This window comes from Diplotaxodon limnothrissa, linkage group LG9 (assembly GCF_057381915.1).
Source record: "Diplotaxodon limnothrissa isolate DT_005_m linkage group LG9, D_limnothrissa_male_GT1.1, whole genome shotgun sequence".
Classification (NCBI taxonomy): domain Eukaryota; kingdom Metazoa; phylum Chordata; class Actinopteri; order Cichliformes; family Cichlidae; genus Diplotaxodon; species Diplotaxodon limnothrissa.
The window spans coordinates 34468966-34488878 of NC_140604.1; the positions used below are offsets into that span (position 1 = coordinate 34468966).

General features: G+C 44.9%; 1 protein-coding gene across 1 annotated transcript; it reads right to left on the reverse strand.

The window, feature by feature from the left end:
* Window positions 1–7421: 7421 nt before the first annotated feature.
* LOC146625995 (uncharacterized) lies at window positions 7422–19432 on the reverse strand. Its single transcript, XM_085362225.1, has 5 exons — window positions 19331–19432; window positions 13904–14570; window positions 12035–12126; window positions 9532–9946; window positions 7422–7633 (listed from the first exon to the last, which is right to left on the reverse strand). The coding sequence occupies exons 1-5, from the start codon at window positions 19346–19348 to the stop codon at window positions 7422–7424; spliced, it is 1404 nt and encodes a 467-aa protein (XP_085218351.1). The 5' UTR covers window positions 19349–19432.
* Between the last annotated feature and the right edge of the window lie 481 nt (window positions 19433–19913).

Genomic DNA, 19913 nt, shown 5'->3' on the forward strand with positions numbered 1-19913 from the left:
ATAAAGAACTGCCAGGTAATATTCAGAGTATGTTTTTTTGAAAGAAGGAAGTTATAATTTAAGGGGTTTTTGTAACTTCAAAACAATGAAGGTACGTACTACAAGAAAAGGCTTTTGTGTTTCTGTTCATGGAGTGAAACTATGGAACAAACTGAATATGGAATTAAAGCAATGTCCAAACATAAAACTGTTCAAAAAGAGTTATAAAAATATGATCTTCTCGATCTATAAAGAAAAGGAAAATATTTAAATTAAGTGAATGTCTCTATTTAAAAACAAACAAACAAACAAAAAATTCATGATGTGATATTATAGTACATAGTATATCAGAAATCTGTTCACTATTTTTATTACAAATTATATCAGTAAGGAAGCTGACTAAATATTCACTGATAATTTATGGCAAAGGGGTGGGATTAAATAAGTGTATACTTCTTCCCACTCCCTTTCAACATGTAAATTAATCAGAATGTTTTTTTGTATGTAATTTGTATAGTATTTTTTTTCTCTCTTATTTCTTTTCTAAATGTACTTGTATATTGTTCACATGTTGAAATAAATTACCAATCAATCAATCAATCAATCAATCAAAAGTAGGAAACTTCTTGCTGAAAAACTGCGCATTTGGTAGGTGTTGAGGAACATATACGTTTTCTTAGTGCTTATTTGATTATTTTGTTTATGTATTTTAATAACAGGCCAGCTTTGACTCACAAACCAATTGCTTAGCCAGACTGAAATACTGTGCAAAAACAGGAAACTGTGAAGAACAGGAAGTACAGAAAAGCGGAACTAAGCAACGCAAACACACAGATCAAGTAGGGTTACTAAAATAACATGAGGAGCGAGGATGCAGACAGTTTTGCAGCTATAGGGTAGACATATAGTATTGAAATAGATCAAGGGACGGTTTAGTAGGGGAGGAGCAAGCGGATTATAACATAGGTGATATGCTTGTAATGTTTTAGATCTGCAGAGGGTTTAGCCTGGTGCACATCCCTTTCCGGAAAGTAATGATTCAATAAAATAATTATAAATACTTTGGCAAGTGAGTCGTGTTCTCTCTGTCCAGTAAAAGAATAAAAAGAAAAAGATTTAATAGTTCGGTTCACACGATAAGTGTGTTGTTTGTTCGGAGGATGGTCACCTACATCTACGTCATGTTCATGACAGTGGTGCGAGATGGAGTGTCAGCAATCAGGGATGGGTGATTTTTGATCAGAGAGCACAAATCATTCTGGGCAGCGTCATCCAAATGTTTTAGGTGGTATTTTAAATTCACTAATATTTCAGAGTTTCTGAGTCGGGAGCAACCCTTAGCACAAATGAAAACTAAGTCATCACTTTCTGGATTATACTCAGATGGGGCCGCTGACACAACTACAGGCAAGGCTGATGGTGCAGCAGGGGACGAAGAGGGGTTTACACCTGCCTCGCGAAAAAAATAAGGCTTCATCAGGTTGACGAGATGAAGTCACATGACGCTTTCTTCTACAGTCTCTGTAAAGCACTTTGAATCACCTTGTTGTTGAATTGTGCTATACAAATAAACTTGCCTTGCCTTGCCTTACAGTCTGGGGTGCCTATAACAGAATCTGTGTCACAGAACTTTGTCTGGAGAGAAGATCTCTTTGAGCAGCCACGGGGACACGCACTGTGTGTTCAAACACTAGATCTGCGGGACTGAAACCTATGGACTCCTGCGCACGCTCTCTCACCAATAGAAGGAGAAGAGGCAGACCCTCATCCCACTCTCTTCCTGACTCGAGGCAGAACTTTCTCATCATAGCTTTTAATGTTTTAATGGAAACGCTTGAGCACGCCCTGTGATTCGGGATGATACACACTGGATTTTTAATGCTTTATGCCAAGCGATTTCATGAGCTGAGTGAAAATCTTGGATATGAAGTAAATGGTAAATGGTAAATGGCCTGTATTTATATAGCGCTTTTCTAGTCCCTAAGGACCCCAAAGCGCTTTACATATCCAGTCATCCACCCATTCACGCACACATTCACACACTGGTGATTAGGGATGGGTACCGGTGTCATGGCACCGGTTCTGACATAAACGGTAGTAACCAGACCGAAAAGCAGCACACATTTCGGTGCGTTATTTCGGTGCTTTTTTTTTCCTGAGCTGTGATACACTTCTAGCCAATCATTTTACGTTTCCCAGGATAGTAGGCGGGTCCAGGTACGTACGTTCAGTTAGAGCAGAGCTACAGATTAAAAATGTCCAAGGCGAAGCGGTCAATAGTCTGGCTGTACTTCACAGCAAAAGATGCAAACTCAGCAGCAACAAGTGCTTTAAGCTGATACTGTGATATTGTCAAAGGAGGTAACACCTCGTATCCGATGAAACACCTGGCGACGCATAGCAGGTTTTTTTAAAAGCCGAGAAATGCGCCGTATTTGATAGCTTGCTGCGAGACCTCACACTGTGCACGTTGGGTGGGTTGCCAGTTATCGGACCGGAGCAACATCCCCCAAAAACCCGAAGAATAGAGTCCTGGCCCCTAGCCCTGCCAGTGTAGCCAACAGGCTTCAGTTCATCTCAGAATGGTTAAAACATACCTTCTTAGTTGAGCCCTGGCTAGATGTTGAACAGGCACTATGCAAGGATCTAGAGATTTCAGACCTACCATTTATTAGCTCAAACATCAAAAGACATGAATGCTTTAAAAGTATCAACATCAGCTTTTCTCTGACAGCATGGTGGGAGTTTCTAAAAATAACGGAGTCTTCATTAATCCCATGCAAACGTACACCTATCTGGAATAACCCTGACATATTACAAAACAATAATATGATTAATTTCCCAGAATGGAGTTGTAGAGGAATTAAATACTTAGAACATATATTAGAGGGAACAGAATTTATTCCATTTGACAGACTAGTTGCACAATATGGGATCAACAAGACAAGATTTTTAGAATATCAACAAATTAAATCCATAGTAAAAAAGAAATTTAACCTCAGTCAAGTTGAATTACAAACACCACTAAGTGCGGCACATTTTCTTACTCTTAAATCCCCCAAATTATTATCTAAAATATACAGAACACTTTCTAAATTAGATGAATCAATATCCCTTCCTATTGCAAAGTGGGAAGCAGATTTATCAGTCAGCTTAGACCAAAACTTCTGGTCTCAGATTTGCTTAAAAACCTTTAAATTAATTAAAAATCCCAGTCTGCAATTAATACAATACAAAATATTACATAGAGTGCACTATACAGGTCATCGGATGTTCAAGATGGGCTTTACATCTTCCAACAACTGCTCACACTGTCAAGGCAATACACCAGACAATTACATCCACGCTCTTTGGTTCTGTCCACCAGTGCAAAAGTTTTGGCGCGAGATATGTGAAGACTTATCAAAGTGTCTGAAATGTAACATTCCAACCTCCCCCTTAGTGTGTTTACTGGGCAGCTTAGATAATGTCACTTCAGAAAAGAATATCGCCCATATGGTTTTCACTGCCCTATGCATAGCCAAGAAAACAGTCCTCATGAACTGGAAAAATAAAAATAATCTTAATTCTAACCAATATAGAAATTATCTATTAGATTACATTAGTCTTGATACAGCCTCTGCCACCACATCAGATCAATTGCTCTGGACTCCTTTTATCAGCTCCATCACCTAGTGGGGGTGGGGGGTCATAGTTTGGTCCCGCCTTCACTGTTGTGATTGGTGTGGGGGTAGGGACAGGCTTAGGGCGTCGGGGGGTTCCCCGGAGGCATCTTCCTTGGGGGGCTCAACCCGGGGTAGCGGTCATGTCCGGTTGGGGGCTCTGTTGGCTCTCAGGTGACTGTTTCCTCGCGGCTGCGTGCAGCGGGGCTAGGGGAGGGTCTGTGCTGACGGACATGGGTTACTGACCTGGTAGCCTGGCTGCCCTGGGTGGGTCCGGGATGGGCGTGAGGTTCTGGGGGCGCTCCGTCTCTGGGCTGGGGCCCGGGCCGGGCCTCGGGGGCTTGGATCCTGGTTGGTGTGTTGCCGGGGTTGTGGGCGGGTGGGTGCATGGGGGCCCGGCCCTGGAGCAGGGTGCCGCCGGTGCGTCGAACCACCTGGGGGGCTCTTCAACTGGTGGGGGAGATGGTCACATCTTGCAGGAGCTTTCCTCTCTTCAGGAACTCTCTCTGCAGGAGGGGGAGATACAGGAGAGGTGGAGGAAGATCTCAGCCTGGGCATCTATTGTCTTATGTAGTCTGGAAGATGAGTGGATGGTGGGGTGGGTGCAGTTTTCTCTGTGGTGGGGTTGGGTGGACTGTCCCGGGCTCTGTGGGGCCGGGAGGCGCTGCTGCACTGGGCCCCGGTCTGGATGGGCCTGGGCCCCCTTTCCCTGGCGGGTCGCGGAGTGTGGGAGTGCCTACTGGGGTCAGCAGGGGAGCTGGCCCCAGGGAGGGGTTACCTGCCCCTCCCTTCCTTCCCTCCCCATCTCCAGCTGCCTCCCTCTTCCCGCTCCACCACAACCACCCACACATGCAGGGCCTTGGAGTAGGGGTATGTCACCAGGGTGCAGAGGAGGCTACCCCCCCCTCTGTCCCCTTCTGGCTGCCTCTGCCTCAATTTTATCCCACAACTTAGACATTCACATTATTCACACTCTCATTACACATACATATAGGATCTTGGGGGTGGGCACAATCACGGAGTCCAAATTACCATCAGGGTGTACACCTCACCCCTGGCGTCGTTGCCCACCTCTAAATACACTTAGACATTGAGGGCTATCAGGAGGGACTATGCGCTTACCTGCTGCTCCTTGGCAGGTAGCTCCATGCCCTCCTGGGTTTTAAATGCACCTTAGAACACACATGCATCAACACTACAATGAGCGGGTGGAGGGAGGTTTGGAGTCTTCTCCCACCCCCATTCTCTGCGGCCTGCTGGAGCGGGAGGGCTAGGTGGAGTTGGCCGTCCGACTGCGGTCTGGAGTGTGGGGCCTCCCTGCTGCTACGGAGTCGGGGTGGTCTGCCTCTCCCCACCGCAGGGAAAAGGGTAACACCACCTGGGTCTGGGTGCAGTTCCCCCCTCCAGGGGCAAGGGTACCTAGACCCGGTTTGTAGAGTACGCTTGGGGAGTGTGATCGTGTGTACAGCGTCTCTTTATGTCTGTCTCCACGTTGGTTGAGTGTGGAGTAAGTGCATATGAGAGCATGAGGGTGGGAATGGATGTTTGTGTCTGTGTGTGCCTGTATGTCTGTGTCTATATGTCAGGTTGGGTATCAGACGCCACCTCTCTGGGGACACCTCAGGCCCTCCAAGGTTTGGAGGCCTATCTCCACCTACCACCACTTCCCCTGCCGGTGGCGGACTCCCTCAGGTGTCGGTGCGTTGGTGGTTCTTTGTGTCTGGGGGTGGGCGTCCAGGTACACACCGGCTCACTCCTTGGCGGCCGCTTATCGGGGCCTGGAGCCTGGGGCTCGCTCGGGCCCCTTCGGGGGTGGGGTGCCCCCGGCCTCTCGGCCTGGGGCTCGGTCACTCAGGCACAGCTGGCGGCCGGCGGGGCTCACGGGCGCGTCACTGCAACTCCCCCTGGCTTCTGCTCCGTGGCTGCTGAGTGAACCCTCATCTGGGACTCTCCTCAGCTCTTACTGGAACAGTGGCGCGGCTGCCCCTCTGTTGGTCTTCCATGGTCTCTTGTGTTCTGGGGGCCTCTGGATGTCTGGAGTTTTGATCTCCTCCATACCTGCTTCACACCCTGGAGGACGGGGCTGTGGCCCCCCCACACTCCCTAGCAGATCGTTACATGGAGAAACCTTTGGAATACAAGCGCTGATCCACACGGGTATGCACACGGGTGTTCACTGCTCGTAGACCCAAATTACACCTTTCTTGGCTGCTACTTCGAAGCACATCTGTCCTGCGTGCTGCACAACAACATTGAATATTTAGTATTTACTGCTGTTTACACTTAGCTAGATTAATGCGATGGTGTTGTGTTTAGTATGTTGCTTTGTTTTTTTTTTGTCTTTTTTTGCTTGTTTTCTATTCTTCTCTCAACAGGTGATCCAGGAGATTTTTATTTTTTTTCTCCCCCCTTTTCTCACTGTCCCTCTCCCCTTCTGTTTTTCCTTTCCTTCCTCTTTCTTTCTCCCTTTCCTATCTCTCACTCATGTCTGTCCCGTCTGTAACATCTGAAAATAAAATATAATAAATAATAAAAACAAAGATCGACCAAATGGACCAATACGGCAATGCCACGATGATCCATTTGGCAAAGTAAATCCATTGGGTATCCTTGTTGGTCTTCAGACAACAATTCTGATGGCTAAAGAACCAAATGGGACAGGCGAGAAAAAAAAGAAAAAAAAAGAAATGATGACGGATGATGGTGGCAGCAGCCGTTCTTCTCTGCGTGAGTAGCTAATTTACGTTGAGTAGGCTAACCACGTTATTACATTAATGCATGTAAGGTGAACTAGCAAACACCGTCGTAGCTACATGCGGCTGTCCTCTTGTTTGATGGCAGATACTCCCTTCACCCTGGACAAAAAGGCTAAAATGACCAAAGAAAAAGTGGGAAACAGCTGAACATGAGAGGATTTTGGACAAAGTTTGTGTTTTTTTTCCATTGTTTAAGCACTGCTTCCAGCCAAGAGTGATACCATATATGCCCTATAGCTGCAGAAAAGGCTAACATTGTTATCTTTTTACAAAAAAAAAAAAAAAACAGCTGAACATGAGAGGTTTTTGGACAAAGTTTGTGTTCTCCATTCTTTAAGCACCGGTTTGAGCACCGTTTAAGCACCGGCACCGTTTCAAAAGTACCAATTTGGCACCGGTATCGGATAAAACCTAAACGATACCCATCCCTACTGGTGATGGTAAGCTACATTGTAGCCACAGCCACCCTGGGGTGCACTGACAGAGGCGAGGCTGCCGGACACTGGCGCCACCAGGCCCTCTGAAGTTTGACCCTCGGTCTGTTGGAACAGATTTTGGCAGACCGAAAGCGGAGAAAAAGTTCACTTGCACTCTGACAACAGCTTTGACTTTAACAGTGAGGAACGGAATAGCCTCGGGGAAGCGTGTGGCGGCGCACATCAAAGTTAAAATATACTAACGTCCTGACTTTGTTTTTGGGAAGCGGTCCTACACAATCAATGAGTATGTGCTGAAATGGTTCCCCTAAAGCCGGGATCAGATGCAATGGAGCGGGAGGAATAACTTGGTTGGTTTTACACTGACCTGATAAAGGTGAAAGGAGCGGCAGTACCTAGTTACATCCGTTTTTAACCCTGGCCACAAAAAGTGATGCAGAATACGATGGTTTTTCTAATTCCTAAATGTCCAGAGAAACTGTCATGTGCAAGACTGATTACTTGGGGTCGGAACCTTTGTGATACAACTACCTGTTGAAATACATTCCACCCAAGATCACTTGATGAGGGAGGGTGCCATTTACGCATTAACACGTTGTTGCCAATGCTGTAAACATGGGGGTTTGCTCGTTGGAATTTACAGCAAGTAAACATTTGGCCAGAGTTAAATCATTCTGTTGCACATGGACAAAATCTGCTTTACTTGCCTCAATAGACAGGTCAGGTGTAGCAGGTAGCAGGCTATCAGACACACATTTTTCTTCTTTTTCCACAGGTGGCTCAGCTTTCACAGGATCATCTTCAGAACACAGGAAAGAGTCAGACAAATCAACATCACTGTATCTGCGCTTATACACACATGTGACGACACAGGCAGGGAAAACAGAGGGCAGACTGCCAGCAGCAGATTCAGAAACAAAAACCAAATCATCGATGGGGTTTTCAATTACCTCGGAGATTGGGAAAATCTTTCCATTTGCTAGATCATTCCCCAGAATAATAGTAACTGCCTGTACGTGCAAGCGAGGGCGCACCCCAATTGCTACCAGGCCCGAAACGAGAGGTGACTGTAGGAAAACGCTGTGTAGCGGAGCCCGTGACACACACATACATATCCACTCCCCACACGAGAGCATCAGCACCACAAAACGAGTTACTAGAAAAAGGCAACGCGCTATCCAAAATGAGAGACTTGGTAGCCCCAGTGTCACACAAAATCACAATCAGCACACGATCCTCCTCTTTTCCAGTAGGTGAGGCGAACGCTTTTGAAAAGAAAGGTCCGGAGGATCCGACGGGATTAGGCATAGAGACCAACCGACTCAAACCTGGAGAAAACCAACACTCTTTGGTTTTCTCCAGGTTTGAGTTTGCTCTTAGGGACGAAGTGATAGACAATTAGCAATGACATGGCTGGTGTCATGGCAATAAAAGCATTCACGAACGTTCATGGGAACTGGATCAGGGTGTGTTTGATGTGCAGGAGAAACCCTTAAGCTCCTCGCAGGCGCAGACAACGGAGTATATTCACACAGCTGAAAATGTAGCGCAATGGGTCAACAGAAACTCATCTGCGGAACAGCAGCTGAATCCACCTTTTGCTCATTGAGGTACATAACAACATTTTTTGGAAGACACGTTTTGAATTCTTCCAACAGAACCAATTGTCTTAGCTAAGTAAAATCCTTCACTTTACTTGCACCTAACTACTTATCAAACTTATCTACATGTGTTTGGTTGGCAGATTTTTCGCAGGACCGAAACATTTGGCAACATGCCTCATGAACTAACTCAGAAAACACTAAAATAGTGGATTTCACAATTTCATAATCCCGACTGTGATCAATGGATAAGCTCGTGCACACTTCTTGTGCTTTCCCCACCAATTTGCACTGCAACAACAAACTCCACACGTCCTTGGGCCATTTTAAAGTGGTTGCGATGCGTTCAAAGGCATTAAAGTAAGAGTCAACCTTACTTTCTCTGAAAGGTGGCACTAAGGCAGTTTGCTTTCTTGCATCAAACTGGTCAGAGGAGAATCAGTCAAGTTTTACTCACATTTTTACTCAATGGGGTAGAGGTAACATTGCTCCATAGGTCTTATTCGGAGATGCAGTAGCTCAACTTCTTTGGCTTTAGCCTAAAGCTCCACCTCTTTCAGGCAAAGGGCAAGCTTAAGATCATCCGTAATCAATTCTGGTAATTGTCTGGCCAGGATAATGTTTGGGACTTGAACGGCAGCAGGAGCCTCCATCCACCACCAAACCTCCAGACGCATCAACCGGTCGAAGTTTCACCTTCGCAATTACCCCTTTTTCCACCATCTGCTCTGCCAGACACTGCTTAATTTCTGCCTTTTTTGGATTTAAGAGGACACCAACATTAAACAAATTTGCCACAAACAACAAATCTGCCTTGGTGCATCGATCCAACTTAGCCATGGTGGGTTGATGTGCAAAATAATACACATCAAAGTAATTACAGCTAGTTTACCCATTACACCACAAGAAAGCTGCCAACCAAAAGCCGAAGGAAACCTACAAAACACAATGAGCAAAAAAAATGGCAAACAAAAAGAGCGTACAAGCCCCACTTTATTTTCAGCCCCAGTCTAAGGATACGCTTGAAGTCCACTGTGGATGAACTGGTATCTTTTTAAGCCTCCAGCCTGGGTAAAAGACTTTACAAAAAACTCACCTATGTACACTTTAACTCCACTGTGGATCAGTTGGTGTTTTTTCAAGTCTGCAGGATCGTTAAAAGACTTTCCACACAAGTCGCAGCTGTACGGTTTAACTCCACCGTGGATGACTTGGTGTGTTTTTAAGCTTGCAGGGTGGGTAAAAGACTTTCCACACAACTCACAGCTGTATGGTTTAACTCCACTGTGGATGAGCTGGTGTGATTTTAGGTGTCCTTTCTGGGTAAAACGTTTTCCACACAAGTCACATCTGTATGGTTTATCTCCACTGTGGACGAGTTGGTGTGCTTTAAAGTTTCCAAGATGGGTAAAATTCTTCCCACACTCATCACAGCTGTATTTTTTCTCTCCCTTTCTTCTGTGAGGTTTGTCGGCCTCCTGAGAGCGCTGACTTCTCACTCCGTGTTGGTCCTGCAGTGACAGAGATACAAACAGAGGCAGTGAGTGAAATGCAGTCGTGGACTAAACTGAAACTGCCTCCATTAGTGGGATCCAAGATGTCAACAAACACATTGTAGGTGGATTACTTGGTGTGTTTTTAAGCTTGTCCACTCTGGACAGAATCGACTTTTTGGAGACATTGTACAGTGGGGCAAAAAAGTATTTAGTCAGCCACCGATTGTGCAAGTTCCCCCACTTAAAATGATGACATAGGTCAGTAATTTAATTTGCACCAGAGGTACACTTCAACTGTGAGAGACAGAATGTGAAAAAAAAAATCCATGAATTCACATGGTAGGATTTGTAAAGAATTTATTTGTAAATTAGGGTGGAAAATAAGTATTTGGTCACCTCAAACAAGGAAAATCTCTGGCTCTCACAGACCTGTAACGTCTTCTGTAAGAAGCTTTTCTGTCCCCCACTCGTTACCTGTATGAATGGCACCTGTTTGAACTCATCATCTGTATAAAAGACACCTGTCCACAGCCTCAAACAGTCAGACTCCAAACTCCGCCATGGCCAAGACCAAAGAGCTTTCGAAGGACACCAGGAAAAGTATTGTAGACCTGCACCAGACTGGGAAGAGTGAATCTACAATAGGCAAGCAGCTTGGTGTGAAAAAATCAACTGTGGGAGCAATCATCAGAAAATGGAAGACATACAAGACCACTGATAATCTCCCTCGATCTGGGGCTCCACGCAAGATCTCATCATGAGAACGGTGAGCAAAGATCCCAGAACCACACGGGGGGACCTGGTGAATGACCTGCAGAGAGCTGGGACCAAAGTAACAAAGGTCACCATCAGTAACACACTACAACGGCAGGGAATCAAATCCCGCAGTGCCAGACGTGTTCCGCTGCTGAAGCCAGTGCATGTCCCGGCCCGTCTGAAGTTTGCCAGAGAGCACATGGATGATACAGCAGAGGATTGGGAGAATGTCATGTGGTCAGATGAAACCAAAGTAGAACTTTTTGGTATAAACTCAACTCGTCGTGTTTGGAGGACGAAGAATACTGAGTTGCATCCCAAGAACACCATACCTACTGTGAAGCATGGGGGTGGAAACATCATGCTATGGGGCTGTTTTTCTGCCAAGGGGACAGGACGACTGATCCGTGTTAAGGACAGAATGAATGGGGCCATGTATCGTGAGATTTTGAGCCAAAACCTCCTTCCATCAGTGAGAACTTTGAAGATGAAACGAGGCTGGGTCTTCCAACATGACAATGATCCAAAACACACCGCCCGGGCAACAAAGGAGTGGCTCCGTAAGAAGCATTTGAAAGTCCTGGAGTGGCCTAGCCAGTCTCCAGACCTCAACCCCATAGAAAATCTGTGGTGGGAGTTGAAAGTCCGTGTTGCTCGGCGACAGCCCCAAAACATCACTGCTCTCGAGAAGATCTGCATGGAGGAATGGGCCAAAATACCAGCTACTGTGTGTGCAAACCTGGTAAAGACCTATAGTAAACGTTTGACCTCTGTTATTGCCAACAAGGGTTATGTTACAAAGTATTGAGTTGTATTTTTGTTATTGACCAAATACTTATTTTCCACCCTGATTTACGAATAAATTCTTTACAAATCCTACCATGTGGATTCATGGATTTTTTTTTCCACATTCTGTCTCTCACAGTTGAAGTGTACCTCTGGTGCAAATTACTGACCTCTGTCATCATTTTAAGTGGGGGAACTTGCACAATCGGTGGCTGACTAAATACTTTTTTGCCCCACTGTAGGTGTGCTGTGCCCCAGTCTAGGGGTACAGGACCATAACATAAGGGTAAGAAAGGAAGTGACCCCGCCCGGGTCCCCCAAACCATACCTAGAAGCCAATCTTTGAAGTAAACGGTGGTTTATTTGTGTCTACACTGTCCATGTCCTGTTGAAATACATTCCACCCAAGATCACTTGATGAGGGAGGGTGCCATTTACGCATTAACACGTTGTTGCCAATGTTGTAAACATGGGGGTTTGCTCGTTGGAATTTACAGCAAGTAAACATTTGGCCAGAGTTGGATCATTCTGTTGCACATGGACAAAATCTGCTTTGCTTACCTCAATAGACAGGTCAGGTGTAGCAGGTAGCAGGCTATCAGACACACATTTTTCTTCTTTTTCCACAGGTGGCTCAGCTTTCACAGGATCATCTTCAGAACACAGGAAAGAGTGGGACAAATCAACATCACTGTATCTGCGCTTATACACACATGTGACGACACAGGCAGGGAAAACAGAGGGCAGACTGCCAGCAGCAGATTCAGAAACAAAAACCAAATCATCGATGGGGTTTTCAATTACCTCGGAGATTGGGAAAATCTTTCCATTTGCTAGATCATTCCCCAGAATAATAGTAACTGCCTGTACGTGCAAGCGAGGGCGCACCCCAATTGCTACCGGGCCCGAAACGAGAGGTGACTGTAGGAAAACGCTGTGTAGCGGAGCCCGTGACACACACATACATCTCCACTCCCCACACGAGAGCATCAGCACCACAAAACGAGTTACTAGAAAAAGGCAACGCGCTATCCAAAATGAGAGACTTGGTAGCCCCAGTGTCACACAAAATCACAATCAGCACACGATCCTCCTCTTTTCCAGTAGGTGAGGCGAACGCTTTTGAAAAGAAAGGTCCGGAGGATCCGACGGGATTAGGCATAGAGACCAACCGACTCAAACCTGGAGAAAACCAACACTCTTTGGTTTTCTCCAGGTTTGAGTTTGCTCTTAGGGACGAAGTGATAGACAATTAGCAATGACATGGCTGGTGTCATGGCAATAAAAGCATTCACGAACGTTCATGGGAACTGGATCAGGGTGTGTTTGATGTGCAGGAGAAACCCTTAAGCTCCTCGCAGGCGCAGACAACGGAGTATATTCACACAGCTGAAAATGTAGCGCAATGGGTCAACAGAAACTCATCTGCGAGAACAGCAGCTGAATCCACCTTTTGCTCATTGAGGTACATAACAACATTTTTTGGAAGACACGTTTTGAATTGTTCCAACAGAACCAATTGTCTTAGCTAAGTAAAATCCTTCACTTTACTTGCACCTAACTACTTATCAAACTTATCTACATGTGTTTGGTTGGCAGATTTTTCGCAGGACCGAAACATTTGGCAACATGCCTCATGAACTAACTCAGAAAACACTAAAATAGTGGATTTCACAATTTCATAATCCCGACTGTGATCAGTGGATAAGCTCGTGCTCACTTCTTGTGCTTTCCCCACCAATTTGTACTGCAACAACAAACTCCACACGTCCTTGGGCCATTTTAAAGTGGTTGCGATGCGTTCAAAGGCATTAAAGTAAGAGTCAACCTTACTTTCTCTGAAAGGTGGCACTAAGGCAATTTGGTTTCTTGCATCAAACTGGTCAGAGGAGAATCAGTCAAGTTTTACTCACATTTTTACTCAATGGGGTAGAGGTAACATTGCTCCATAGGCCTTATTCGGAGATGCAGTAGCTCAACTTCTTTGGCTTTAGCCTAAAGCTCCACCTCTTTCAGGTCGAAGTTTCACCTTCGCAATTACCCCTTTTTCCACCATCTGCTCTGCCAGACACTGCTTAATTTCTGCCTTTTTGGATTCAAGAGGACACCAACATTAAACAAATTTGCCACCAACAACAAATCTGCCTTGGTGCATCGATCCAACTTAGCCATGGTGGGTTGATGTGCAAAATAATACACATCAAAGTAATTACAGCTAGTTTACCCATTACACCACAAGAAAGCTGCCAACCAAAAGCTGAAGGAAACCTACAAAACACAATGAGCAAAAAAAAAATGGCAAACAAAAAGAGCGTACAAGCCCCACTTTATTTTCAGCCCCAGTCTAAGGATACGCTTGAAGTCCACTGTGGATGAACTGGTATCTTTTTAAGCCTCCAGCCTGGGTAAAAGACTTTACAAATAACTCACCTATGTACACTTTTACTCCACTGTGGATGAGTTGGTGTTTTTTCAAGTTTGAAGGATCGTTAAAAGACTTTCCACACAAGTCGCAGCTGTACGGTTTAAATCCAGAGTGAGTGACTTGGTGACGTTGTAAGGTGCTACTCCGAGCAAAAGCTTTACCGCATTGACCACAGCTGTACGCCTTGATTCCAGAGTGGATGAGTTGATGACGCTGTAAGTTACCACTGCAAGTAAAAGCTTTACCACACAACTCACAACTGTATGGTTTAACTCCACTGTGGATGACTTGGTGTGTTTTTAAGCTTGCAGGGTTGGTAAAAGACTTTCCACATAACTCACAGCTGTATGGTTTAACTCCACCGTGGATGACTTGGTGTGTTTTTAAGCTTGCAGGGTGGGTAAAAGACTTTCCACACAACTCACAGCTGTATGGTTTAACTCCACTGTGGATGAGCTGGTGTGATTTTAGGTGTCCTTTCTGGGTAAAACGTTTTCCACACAAGTCACATCTGTACGGTTTATCTCCACTGTGGACCAGTTGGTGTGCTTTAAAGTTTCCAAGATGGGTAAAATTCTTCCCACACTCATCACAGCTGTATTTTTTCTCTCCCTTTCTTCTGTGAGGTTTGTCGGCCTCCTGAGAGCGCTGACTTCTCGCTCCGTGTTGGTCCTGCAGTGACAGAGATACAAACAGAGGCAGTGAGTGAAATGCAGTCATGGACTAAACTGAAACTGCCTCCATTAGTGGGATCCAAGATGTCAACAAACACATTGTAGGTGGATGACTTGGTGTGTTTTTAAGCTTGTCCAATCTGGACAGAATCGACTTTTTGGAGACATTGTAGGTGTGCTGTTCCCCAGTCTAGGGATACAGGACCATAACATAAGGGTAAGAAAGGAAGTGACCCCACCCGGGTCCCCCAAATCATACCCAGAAGCCAATCTTTGAAGTGAACGGTGGTTTATTTGTGTCTACACTGAAATGTTAAGTCCGGGGTGAACACAGGCCAAAATAACAAACAAAACAAGCTAAGTCAGGAAAGGAGGTGCTACCTAAAACCCTATGTGAAAGAAAAACCACCACTACTAATCCAGTTTGTAGCAGTGCGGCGACCTGCCAGGCAGGTTGCTGGACGGGCCCCTCGGACCCTCCAGCAGGAACAGACGGCTGAAGCAGTTCCTCGGACCCTCCAGCGGAGGCAGCTTGCTGGACGGGCCCCTCGGACCCTCCAGCGGAGGCTGGTTGCTGGACGGGCCCCTTGGACCCTCCAGCGGAGGCTGGTTGCTGGATGGATGACCGAGGAGAGGAGTGACGGTGGCGTCGCTTCCTTCTAGACGAGGGAACAGGAACCGGTGGAGAAATGTAGAGACCTCCTCCTCATCCTCCGACCACATAGCCGCCAGGAAAAAGGCAAGCGAATGGATAGGCGAACAAGGTCCCGGCCTGCATGAGGAAGGAGAGGAAGTCTGTGGTAGCAATGAGGCAGGTGGTGAGTGTGTGTTGTCCTGGAGCGGCGGTAAAGAAGTGGAGGTAGAGAGAGCAAGCTCGCCAGCCCTGACTTGCTCCCTCCAGGCAGCTATGGAGCTGCCCAGCACAGTGTCCGTAGAAAGCTGAGTAAGCCGAGGGTTGCTCCGAATGATAGCATCTATGGCACTTAGCCTAACTGCCATAGTCCTCAAATCATTGGCCTGAGCAATGTGGCCAAGAAGCTTAATCATCCGCACCATCTCAGTGTTGAATTCAAAAGCTGAAGAGTCTGCGGGGTCCATGTTCTGGTCGTGGTCTTCTGTCACGTTTGGGCTGTGTGCAGGCAGGAGTGGTGGTAAGGAGGACCCAAAGTGCAGACACTCGGAGGCAAAAGTGTATTTCAAAACTCAGCTTTTATTGCTGGCAAACGTAACAAAAATCCAAAAATCCAAATAAACATACATGAGCAGGCAGACAGCACACACAGCATAAATTAGGGTAGACCACGACACAGACACAGAGAAACACAGGGCTTAAATACACAGAGGGAGCAATCAGGGAATGGGTAACAGGAGGGAAACACAGCTGGGGCAAATCAGGTCTAACGAGACAAAGGAAGCAAAACCAGATGCATATACATGAGACACGGACTTTCAAAGTAAAACAGGAAACATAACACAGACTGAACTAAAGACACAGACTCACATGCAGGCACTGCAACAGAGGGAACAGAGACGTGGGACCAGGGCAGACACAGACACTGACTGGACACGGGGATATAGCAACTAAGGATACACAGAGACGCAAACTAGACAAGGGGATACAGCTGACAGGGGAGACAGAGCAACTAGAAAAGACAGAGACATAAACCATAAGACAGAACTCAAAGAAACCAAAGACTAGAGATGATAAATAATATAATAAACTCAAAAACCCTGGGTCAACGACCCAGGCATCCTAACAGTTGCATCATATTGCTGTAATTGTTTATATGCTTTATATATTCTGAGCTAAGTTGATCTATAGTGTTACATCCAGGGCTTGCAAAATAGCTAGCCCGACGTCCCGGGGCTAGCGATTTTTCCAGTCGGGCTACCAAAATCTATCTCTGCCCTGCCCGTTGGGCTGTCATAGAAAGGAAAAATATATGTCAATGCTTTTGCATTCTTTCGGAAATGTAGCTGGGTAATTATGTCATTGGCATCGGTGAGCCACTGTCAATATGTGACATATTGAAATCACGTTTGAATTTGCGCTCGTTTTTTGCTTTCACTTTGCAATCGCGCGAATCCTTAAAAATAAGTATATGAACATACAGGGAGTGCAGAATTATTAGGCAAGTTGTATTTTTGAGGAATAATGTTATTATTGAACAACAACCATGTTCTCAATGAACCCAAAAAACTCATTAATATCAAAGCTGAATGTTTGTGGAAGTAGTTTTTAGTTTGTTTTTAGTTTTGGCTATTTTAGGGGGATATCTGTGTGTGCAGGTGACTATTACTGTGCATAATTATTAGGCAACTTAACAAAAAACAAATATATACCCATTTCAATTATTTATTTTTACCAGTGAAACCAATACAACATCTCCACATTCACAAATATACATTTCTGACATTCAAAAACAAAACAAAAACAAATCAGCGACCAATATAGCCACCTTTCTTTGCAAGGACACTCAAAAGCCTGCCATCCATGGATTCTGTCAGTGTTTTGATCTGTTCACCATCAACATTGCGTGCAGCAGCAACCACAGCCTCCCAGACACTGTTCAGAGGTGTACTGTTTTCCCTCCTTGTAAATCTCACATTTGATGATGGACCACAGGTTCTCAATGGGGTTCAGATCAGGTGAACAAGGAGGCCATGTCATTAGTTTTTCTTCTTTTATACCCTTTCTTGCCAGCCACGCTGTGGAGTACTTGGATGCGTGTGATGGAGCATTGTCCTGCATGAAAATCATGTTTTTCTTGAAGGATGCAGACTTCTTCCTGTACCACTGCTTGAAGAAGGTGTCTTCCAGAAACTGGCAGTAGGACTGGGAGTTGAGCTTGACTCCATCCTCAACCCGAAAAGGCCCCACAAGCTCATCTTTGATGATACCAGCCCAAACCAGTACTCCACCTCCACCTTGCTGGCGTCTGAGTCGGACTGGAGCTCTCTGCCCTTTACCAATCCAGCCACGGGCCCATCCATCTGGCCCATCAAGACTCACTCTCATTTCATCAGTCCATAAAACCTTAGAAAAACCAGTCTTGAGATATTTCTTGGCCCAGTCTTGACGTTTCAGCTTGTGTGTCTTGTTCAGTGGTGGTCGTCTTTCAGCCTTTCTTACCTTGGCCATGTCTCTGAGTATTGCACACCTTGTGCTTTTGGGCACTCCAGTGATGTTGCAGCTCTGAAATATGGCCAAACTGGTGGCAAGTGGCATCTTGGCAGCTGCACGCTTGACTTTTCTCAGTTCATGGGCAGTTATTTGGCGCCTTGGTTTTTCCACACGCTTCTTGCGACCCTGTTGACTATTTTGAATGAAACGCTTGATTGTTCGATGATCACGCTTCAGAAGCTTTGCAATTTTGAGACTGCTGCATCCCTCTGCAAGATATCTCACTATTTTTGACTTTTCTGAGCCTGTCAAGTCCTTCTTTTGACTCATTTTGCCAAAGGAAAGGACGTTGCCTAATAATTATGCACACCTGATATAGGGTGTTGATGTCATTAGACCACACCCCTTCTCATTACAGAGATGCACATCACCTAATATGCTTAATTGGTAGTAGGCTTTCGAGCCTATACAGCTTGGAGTAAGACAACATGCATGAAGAGGATGATGTGGACAAAATACTCATTTGCCTAATAATTCTGCACTCCCTGTATAAGGATGTTATGTGTTTGTATACTTTCTGCCCAGTTTGACCCATTTAGCAGAAGTCAGCCTGTTTAAGCCTCTGATGTCTATTCTGTATGACTTAAAGCAGTTATGACATGGTTTGATTTTCTCACCCAATAAAGGAATATTTAATATACCAGTCTACTCTTCATTCTATCAGAAACAGTTTTCACAGCCTGTAAGAAATTTGTACCCATATTTGTAAGCATTCAGACAGATTTAGTAATGCCAACATGTTAAAAAAAACAATATTTGTCTCTTAGGTATAAAACATCTAACACATTGCTGTGTACATGCTCGTCTTTATGTGAAGCTATAAAGTGATAGGAAATATAAATAAACAATTCTTAGTTCAGCTGATGATATTGTTGTTTCAGTGTGTGCTGATAAAATATGATCTTTTCTGTTGTTCTTCTGGACCCTCTCTGTCTCATACTGGGAGTAATGGACAATTCGGTTATCAAAGGCAAGCACAAGAGACTGTTCCAGCTGTTATCTTTTGCGGCCAGGAAGAATATCCTGCTCCTCTGGGGCAGGCCAGCAATCCCAACTAAGAAATTCTGGCATAACACTGTTATGGACTGTATTCCCAATGAATATATAACTTGTATGCTCAACTTCACCTTGGACTCTTTCCACAGAACCTGGGACCCATATCTGAAATACGTTGGACCTGTATGGTCATCCTCCTTGCTACGGGGCTTTCCCAAACTGAATTAATTTGCCTGAATATTGGTCTTATTGGTTTGTTTTGATTCCTAGTGGGGTTGTGGTTTACCTCAACTGCCTTGTATGTGCCTCAGAACTTTGTATTGCCTGAGCTCTATTTTGTTCTGTTCTGGTTCTTGTGTACTTTTTCCTTTTGTCATTGTCTGCTACTATGGAGAAATCCCCCAAAAAATATTTTTTAAAAATGATCTTTGTATTTCCTTGTAACTTCTGTGGTTTTTGTTTGTGAACGTAGATTCTGTATTGTATGGAGGAGCCCAGGATGAAAAAGATAAAGCTGCTGATAACAACCAGCTGTGCACACAGTTTCAATAACAGTGTAACTGAGATATTTTTCTCACCTTTTGTGTTGAAGTCATTGTTTCCTCTGTAGTGGCTGAGCTGAGTCCAAATGGTTGAAACTGTTCCTCTGCTGCTCCACCAGACTCTTCTCCTCCTGTTACTCAGCTGGGACACAAAAGTATAGATATGCATTTTATCCCTGACAAGAAGAAGCAGAGCAAATAAACATTACTACACTCAGTGACAACAATACCTATGAAGCTTCAAGGTGAAACCCCAGAAGCAAAAAGAAAGTCATCAGCTGCCTACAAGAACTTGAAAAGGCCACTGAGCGCCCTGCATACCACCACCTTTACCCAGCGGATGCTACATCCTGTTAGGGCTGCCACAAACGATTATTTTGGGGTTTAGTCGAGTAATCAGATCATCATCCATTGGACGTAAAACGTACAGATTATTGCACCAGCAGCATCTGCTCGTATATAACTATCATTAGCTTACAGCTTTAAGTGTTTAAAGTATGTGCTAACTAAAATTAAAGACAAGATGATAGTTCATTCAATTTTAATGATTTGCAGATTGTTTCGGTGAAGTTTAATAAACTCCTTGCTATCTAAAATATAACAGGACACCGGAGTAAAT